Below are 9,194 nucleotides of genomic sequence, written 5' to 3'. Positions count from 1 at the left end.
ACTGCTCCGTTATATTAACGAAGGAGTTCGTGCATGCACACGACACATTCGCTCACATAGCTATATTTAAAAATACATTGCAGTTACATATAAAAAATTTTGAGTGAGGTAAAGCCCATCTCCACGGCCTTTTTGCACCGATCCTCTTGTTAGAAAATAGTGTGAAAATATCAACGGTAAAATGAATAGGGGAAAAAGATGATGTTTCCTTTTAACCAGGCTTCATGGATTTCGATAACGTGACTGCCAAACTTGATTTTATTCACGAACATACGGAATTGATCACAGTCTTCTTGCATGGGTATAATTTGACAACGCAGCCATTTTATTCCTCATATCACTCATACTATTCAAGATGGACATTGCGGAAAACTTCTATAATGAGGTTAGGCATGACATAATTGTTGTTTTTTTAGGAAACTCTGCTCTGTATTTTTAAAGAAAAAAAAACACTTGTATGGTTGACTGGAAAGTATCTTTAAATGGAGAGATGCTTGGATTACTAACAAAAAAAAAGTATGTGTATAATGCATGTGCAAGCACTACAGTTACGTTCAGACTGTGATCCCATTCGACAATAAAACCACAGAACCGGAAGTTTCGCGATGACCCCAGAACTAACGAGGGTGTAAAATGTTATGTTTCGACTCCGTCCACGAACGGACATGTTGTGTATTTACATTGACCCAGAAGAAGAGAAAAATTGCGCGGATGGGGATTTAGGTTACGAGGAGGTCACGCTTAACTACAAGTTCAATGATTAATTTGTCCACACGATGCTGAACTACGAGTGAGACAACCCCTCGCCCCCCCCCCCCCCTCGCGGCTCGTTGTTAGAGCGCTAACCCTGGGATATCTCGTGGATAGCTTACCTTAGTTACCTTACCTCCTAGTGCGTCTATACGATCACCGTGTGAACGTAACTTAAGGCCGTGTCACACCATAACGCGGGCTTGTGGCGAGGAGGTAGTTTCCAGCACGTAGAAGATTTTCAGAGGGCGAACAAGAATGTTTGCAATTTTCATTCATGCCTTGTCATACCGTACGGGGGAACTTCTTCGGCTTGACTTGCGGGGAAACAAATTTACTCCAAGGAGCTCTTCGCAGTTGGTCCGCACCTGACAGTATCTTGCGCGTAGTTGCCCGGAGGTGCTCACGCAAGTCCGATTTAACCGCAGCCAAGTTTTGAGCATGACCAAAACTTTTTCCGGGTGAGTCGCGGGAATGCCCGTAGAAGTCCTCGCAGAACGCCAGTAGGAGACCCTTAGCGGCAGTACTTCCCAGGCAATTCCCACGCAGGTACTTCGCAGTCCCGTATGCAGCCAAGATAATGAAATTCTGTGAGATGTCAGCCATTCCATTAGAGGAATTCCTTCACTAAGTTGTCAGCCCCCACGCGACTGGTACAAAGGTCACACAGTATACTCGCAAGTATAACGCGCCCAGCAAGTAAGACAAATGCGCTGACTCGCACAAATCCTTTTCCGCCCTCAGGAATGTCCGGTATGCTAGAAAATCCCTACACGTAACAAGCCCGAGTAGCTTGCCCGGAAAGGTGTGACAGGACCTAAACACGGTTGCGGGTAAAAAAAAATATGCGTGCGCACCTCCGGGCGACTACTTTTGAGATACATGCTAGGTACTGTCATGTGCGGATATCTACGGGGACCTCCGGGTAGTCAAAATTGTTCTTTGCAAGTCGCACGCAAGGCTGGTGTGACACGGCTTTTATCGGTTGAGTTTAGCTTATTTTAATAAACAAATCTTATGATAATATCGTTCCGGGGAACGTTTGACCCATGACCCGTGTGATCACAAGTCCAGAAGGCATTATACATTAAAGAAAGTATGGGATTCTTGTGAACTAGCAAACACATAAATTGTCTCCAACTCCACGTAATAAAGACCCCCCCCCCCCCCGTTATCGTGCCTTTGAGTATAAGGAGAAAATTTATGAGCATTCAAAATAGCGTCATATTTTATATTATTTGTTATAGCATCTTCTTCTTATCACCGGTATTATGCAATAGCAGCGTATACTGAAAACGTTTGTCTTTTGCTGAGAATTTCACGAAATAATTTCCAAATGAGAATATCTGTGGACAAATATGCACGCAACAACAAGAAAATGCACCAAGAGCACACAGAAATACTGGAATGGCTGGTTTTTTTTTTTATTTGAAGTGAATATATTACATTATTTGAGTGACTAAGTACGTAAGGATATTAACAGTAGAAAAGTCAGCTCAACGGGTACAACCAAAAATTAAGGGACACTTGAGATAATAGGTTTCCCTGCATCACAAAAACCAACAAAAAGTGGCATGGATTTCGGAAAGAACACACTCTCAGCTTTAAAGTGATACATAACACAATTCATATGGACTTTCCTAACCTATCTTGTAGCCTAACTTGTAGCCCACACTAGATTACAATACATACTATAATAGATGGTAGGATTAAAGAATTGTAAAGCATAAAAAGAGTATGTTCAGGAAGATAACTTTTCATCTTTGAAAGAACACATACATTTCTAGAAATACAGGTTGTAACATAACGTATATGATCATTCCAGGTTAGGTTTTCATCAATAAAAATGCCTAAAAACTTAATAGAACTTTTACGTTCAAGAAATACATTTTCAATCCTATTCTTTACCGATATGTGCTAGCTGTGCGATGAATGGGACAAAAGAAAAAAATCAAACCAGGATGTAAACCACCGGATAGAGAAAACAATGAAGAGATTATCAACCTGAAATTGAGCATGCTCTATTAACACATTCTGTATATGATTAATGCCAACTTTCAAAGCAGCAGCATTATCCTTTCTAAAATTATTAGAGTTGAAAATGAAGAATGTGCCAAGGATTTTCAAGAATTGAAAAGGGGCCGCTAAGAAATACCTGATTACACTTACACAATATGTGGTTGTAGAAGAACGGCTGAAAACATACTTTCCCATTCATTTTATGGTCCCAAACTGAAGCATAATGCAGAAAAAGAATATTTCTTTCAGAAAATATGAAAAACTTCAATGACAAGTCCACCTTCGTATACATAAGAATTGAGAGAATGCAGCAATATTAGTAGAACACATCAGTGAACGTTTGAGGAAAATTGGACAATTCGTTCAAAAGTAACGAATATTTTAAGTATCTGCGCAGTCACTGCTGGAAGGGAAGACTACTACAGTGTATGATGTCACATGCGTACAACTATATAAGGAAAAATAAAAAGAGAATTTCACAAAACTTTATATACTTTTTGAATAAAGTGCACATTTCGTCGACCTGCTACTGACGTATGTTGAGGGTAAAATTATTCCCCTGCCTTCTGAAAGAGAGAAGTCGAGTGTTCTCTTGTTATGCGAGAAAAATGGAAATATGTTGAATTTTCTTTATTCTTTCTTTATATCGTTGTACTTATGTGGCTTCACAACCTATAGTAGTCTTTTATCCAGCCGTGACTGAGCAGAAACTTCAAACATTCATAACTTTTTAATGGATTGTCCGATTTTGCTCAAACTCTCATTGATGTGTTCTACTAATATTGCTGCATTCACTCAACCCAAATGTCTGTGAAGGTGAACTTGTCCTTTAAGATTGATTTGGTGACATGTTTCACCTTTTTTAAGTTGTAATTATAAAACCAAGGGGTGCGACTTTTTGTTGGTTTTGTGATGCCGGGTCACATACAGTGTATTAATATGTTGTATTTACAGAGTGCAGAATTATGACAGCGGGTTTGCATTTGGCTACTGAAATATCTGCAGACCGGAAAGAGAAATGTGAAGTCCATGACGTGCTCACGAATACTCTAATTGCATGGAAGCACTTGGTACTACAGGCGTTCAAAAGTGCACGCTTGGCACGAAAATGAAAGAAACAAGTAAAATTTGTGAAGCTTAAATTCAGTTTTTCAAGTTAATATGTATGGTAAATGTTTCAAGCTAATAAGATGCCTTCTAATAACACGAAATCTAGATGTTGAACAAAATGCGCATTACCAAAACCTATACAAAGTACTATCAAACAACATAAGAATAATTGTCATAAACTTCAAGCATGGAACCAGAACGCAATTAACATGAAAACATAGCTATGCATTTCTTTAACTGATTTCTATTCAGATAATTTGTGGCCATCACCCCCTTCATAATCTAAACGTAATGACGAACAGTCTTTATTTTTTTCCTTTGTCAACCCATGTCTGTTGCAAAGGCCGTGTCACACCAGCCTTGCGTGCGACTTGCAAAGAACAATTTTGACTACCCGGAGGTCCCCGTAGATGATCCGCACATGACAGTACCTAGCATGTATCTCAAAAGTAGTCGCCCGGAGGTGCGCACGCATATTTTTTTACCCGCAGCCGTGTTTAGGCCCTGTCACACCTTTCCGGGCAAGCTTCTCGGGCTTGTTACGTGTAGGGAATTTCTAGCATACCGGACATTCCTGAGGGCGGAAAAGGATTTGTGCGAGTCAGCGCATGTGTCTTACTTGCTGGACGCGTTATACTTGCGAGTATACTGTGTGACCTCTGTACCAGTCGCGTGGGGGCTCACAACTCAGTGAAGGAATTCCTCTAATGGAATGGCTGAAATCTCACAGAATTTCATTATCTTGGCTGCATACGGGACTGCGAAGTACCTGCCTGGGAATTGCCTGGGAAGTACTGCCGCTAAGGGTCTCCTACTGGCGTTCTGCGTGGACCTCTACGGGCATTCCCGCGACTCACCCGGAAAAAAAGTTTTGGTCATGCTCAAAACTTGGCTGCGGTTAAATCGGACTTGCGTGAGCACCTCCGGGCAACTACGCGCAAGATACTGTCAGGTGCGGACCAACTGCGGAGAGATCCGGGGAGTAAATTTGTTTCCCCGCAAGTCAAGCCGCAGAAGTTCCCCCGTACGGTATGACAAGGCATGAATGAAAATTGCAAACATTCTTGTTCGCTCGCTGAAAATCTTCTACGTGCTTGAAACTACCTCCTCGCCACAAGCCCGCGTAGCTTGCCCGGAATGGTGTGACACGGCCTTTAAATGCAAAAGAAAAGAGAAATATTAATCACTTTGACATACACAAATCCAGATTAGAAATTACTGGTGCAAGGTGCCCAATATCTTTACTTTTGTTGAAAAAAGAAAACAAGAAAAGGAGGGATATTGAACTAAAATCGTAGAAGTTAGAGTTGTATAGTGAACGGACGTTCATGATGGTGACAACATTTAAACAAACTATTTGGTACATAAAGACTGCGAGTTTATCTTAGATAACTTTATTCTAAGTTAGATACTAGGTGCGATACGCACATGTATAGAGTACAGTTGCAACTTTGTGAATGAACAAATGCTCAAACTCTATTAGCTTAGAGAAGAATACAAATGGTACATGTCAATATCAAAATGTAAAGAAAATAGACTGTATCTTCAGATCTTTATTTTCATTTTGGATCGGCAAATTCATTTCTGTCATGGTTCATTAGGCCAAGACATCATGTCAGCTTTCAAGAATACGAACACTCCTTACTTTTATGACATAAATCAACATTCTCAAACTTAAAATAGCAAGCTATTCATCTATAAATATCCAGCGCAGAGATATCGAGCGGTAATTGCTCGGCGAGTATGTATTTTGTTCTAATAATAGTAATTCGTCTCTATTTTGAGGTTTGATAAGTCATAGAGGTCACACTGTTCCAAGACTGTCGAAACACTAAGTGCTATATGCGGAGAGTACAAAGGAATGAGTCACCATTATCAATGCAATGTGTAAACAAACCTTGAACGTGTATAAACACTGAACTTATATCACTTCTCTGCAACAATATTGCGACAAATGGAATCAGCATCAAAGGAATCATACTAATGATTCTTCTAGCTATTATAAAGATAAAGGAAATATTACATGTACACAGAGAAACGCTAGTGCAATCTATGAAATTTGCATACTCCAGCAAACTCCTTCTTGTTCAGTGACAATAATTATGACGTCGTTACAATACTTACAATACATTTCAATGACATTGATTTGATAACATAATAATGAACATACATGTCTGTTGAATAAGCTCTTCATTTTGGTAAACAAAAGTAGGATTTTACTTTCTTGAGGAGCTTTACCGTTCAGTAAAAGTGTCACACTCATTTCACTGGGAAGTAAATATCATGTTTGCAAAATTCTTGTCATTAGTTGTGTATACTATGAATTCTCTTTAATTAAAATCTATTTCAAGAGGACCATTTTACTATTTCATCCATCAGGGAGATATATAGATAACGTTAGACCCCGAACGGTCTAGGCAGAAATCTGCAGTCGATGACGATACATTTCGTCGTAGAATGGCATCGCCTGCTCTGCGAGCTCTACCACGTCTTCGGTGAGCTGCTCCTTGGCAGGAACAGGTGGCGCTTTGGTGAACTCGGAACTTTCCATAGATGGACCCACGAGAATCTTGTTGCGGTACAAAGTGTCGGACGGCCACTTCCAGGCAGTAGCTACTTCCGGCGAGGGGTTCCATTTCAGCAAAGATTCGGAGTAAGGGAAACCCATGGACTCGCAGTATTTGGATACCACCTGATGTGGATGGTTGAGGAGGTCGGCAGCGTCGAACACCATAGGGGACGAATCGATGTTTTCCTTCACGTACTTCCACATGTTATAATGGTTTTCGAAGAGGTCTTCGATGTAGTAGTCTTGGACGTAAAGGCGCAAGTCATATGCGTCCTCGGTTTTATGAGACTCATCCTTCAGGATGTTGCTGGCAGACAGTTGCCTAAACGACGCCTTCCGGAAGGAGTTAAAGACCAGGAGAGGATGTCGAAGTAAGAAAGAGTGTTTGTAGCCAGTTGGGAGATACTTCCTGGCGTCGTCGACTTTCATCGACACGCTCTCATCCTTCACGAATACGTACTTGCTGCCGGATTCCTCCAGGTCCCTTTTCACGTTTGCATACCTGTTGATGAAGCAAATTGCTGAAACTATAGTCTGCACTCACTAGTAAAAAAAGTTCATGATTCTCTTCATATATATATATATATATATATATATATATATATATATAGCAGTTTAATAAAAAAGAGCAATAATGTTCACAGGAAAAATCCTGTCATTATAGCGGCACGTCATAATTATGAAAGCTAAGAGTATGGCTTCTTGCAAGCATCCTTAACCTAATCGAGATATAGATCTTAATCTCCATAATAAATAATTAAAAATGAATGCGGTAACTTAGTCGTTCCAAAGCTACGCATTTTGGACACTAAGACACGAATTGATTAAAATTCATATTTCAGCTTTAGTGTTTGACATTATCGTCTTTCAGCTAAAATTGCACTGGCTTTGCAATGGCGGCCTATACAGAAAACAATTACGAAAGATTGAAAGAAGTCAAATACCAACAATATACATGAGTATGAAGTCAGAACAAAGTCAACAACAACCATATTCATCCCCCTCTCTCTCTATCATAATATATCAAATATGTGTATATATGTGTGTGTGTGTGTGTGCGTGTTTGCTCCGAAGTATACTGAAATCCTTGGCCAATTAACAATGTTTTTTCGTACTTTTTGATCAGTGAATTTCTTCTCTCTCTCTCTCTCTCTCTCTCTCTGTTTTCTTTTATTCTTAAACTTACGGTAGTCTTTCTGTAGGGAAGTAGCAATTGAAAATCTTCTCGAGATTCTCAGACGCTACTTTGAATTCCTTCTCGTGACCCTCGTAGCACCAAGGTAGTTCGGTGATACCTGCTTTCTTCATTTCTTCCCTGGCAAAGTGCGAGAAGCCGAAAGGCTCTATCCATACTTGGCAGCCGGGAACACCACTCAGGCATTTAGCAAAAGCCGTGGATATCATGCGAGGAGTCATCCACAGGATAGCCTTGCCCGTAGGAGCGGGATTGCTGGTTGGCTGACTAGCCATCGTTACTACGAAATCGGTCGCTTAGGCGAAATCACCGCTTACGTTGTATCTCGCTGCAAAGTCTTCTACTGCTATGCGCAATGCAACGAAGTCTCGAGTATCTTAAACACTCAGTAAGACCCCTATTATCAACCTTTAGACCCAAAATGTCACAACCATTAGTTTATGACCACACGTAAAGCAGAAAGTGAGTCTTCTTACAAGTCACGTATTTCGCATGAAGTCTCAAGGTGGAAAGTCTGCAAATATGCATGTCTGTTCCGTTACGTCAACAAAATGTTCCCGTACACACAACATACTCACACACATATATAAAAATAGTCACATGTTAAAAGAAACGGGGTTCTGTTATTCGACACGAAATATGGCATACAAAGGTCCTAACCATGAAGGAGTTTGCGACTTTCCGAAAGTGCAGAAACGTATCTGTTCCGAACGGCACTACCCATACAGTGAAATCCCCTTATAACGAACGCGGTTATAGCGAAATTCCAGTTACAACGAAGTAAAAATTCAGACTGCAACATTATCCGCTCTATGTATTTCTATTGGTTATTAGTTTGTTCAGTTATAACGACATTTCGATGTAACGAAAGAAAACTGTCGGTCCCGCGGACTTTGTTATAACGGGAATCCACTGTACTTGGCAGCCGGAACACCACTCGGGCACGTCAAGCATTTAGCAAAAGCCGTGGAGATCATGCGAGGAGTCATCCACAGGATAGCCTTGCCCGTAGGAGCGGGATTGCTGGTCGGTTGATTAGCCATCGTTACAACGAAATCGGTCGCTCAGGCCAGATCACCTCTTACGCTGTATCTTGCTGCAAAGTCCTCTACAACTATGCGCTATGCAAAGAACTCTCAAATATCTGAAAGGGATTGTATACTCCTGGTGGAGATGAGAATTGAGCTTTTAACTTGTTGTGAGATACCAAGAAATCACTTATGAAATAGCACAGAGCATACCATTTTAAGAATAATCCAAAGTTTGTTAGATGAAAATTGGTTTTGCAATCCCTGGGACATCCATTAACAAAGTAAGACAAAGCGATCGTAAGAAAAGGTGTGTCCCGTTATTTATTCGGAATGCTCTTTTTTTTTATATCTCAGCCATTCTAAAACCGATTTTCATCAAATAAATGTAGAATCCCTCTTGGAATTACATGCTCTTTCACATTTCATGAGAGGTTTCTCATTTTCTCACCAAAATATTAGAAACTTGAAGTTAGGTCTCAACCAAAAGTATACGCTCCCTTTAACACTCAGATAACTTTCA

General features: G+C 40.4%; 1 protein-coding gene across 1 annotated transcript; it reads right to left on the bottom strand.

The window, feature by feature from the left end:
* Window positions 1–4,288: 4,288 nt before the first annotated feature.
* On the bottom strand, window positions 4,289–7,943 carry LOC139728048 (uncharacterized). The gene is made up of 2 exons (XM_071639013.1): window positions 7,635–7,943; window positions 4,289–6,950 (listed from the first exon to the last, which is right to left on the bottom strand). Exons 1-2 carry the CDS (start codon window positions 7,916–7,918, stop codon window positions 6,293–6,295), a joined length of 942 nt encoding a protein of 313 aa, XP_071495114.1. The 5' UTR covers window positions 7,919–7,943; the 3' UTR covers window positions 4,289–6,292.
* Window positions 7,944–9,194: the final 1,251 nt, after the last annotated feature.

This window comes from Diadema antillarum, unplaced genomic scaffold, assembly GCF_040938485.1.
Source record: "Diadema antillarum isolate AM-2024a unplaced genomic scaffold, OU_Dant_1.0 seq00000162_RagTag, whole genome shotgun sequence".
Classification (NCBI taxonomy): Eukaryota; Metazoa; Echinodermata; class Echinoidea; order Diadematoida; family Diadematidae; genus Diadema; species Diadema antillarum.
The sequence above is the reverse complement of the archived record's forward strand: the minus strand, read 5'-3'. Positions and strand labels throughout refer to the sequence as shown.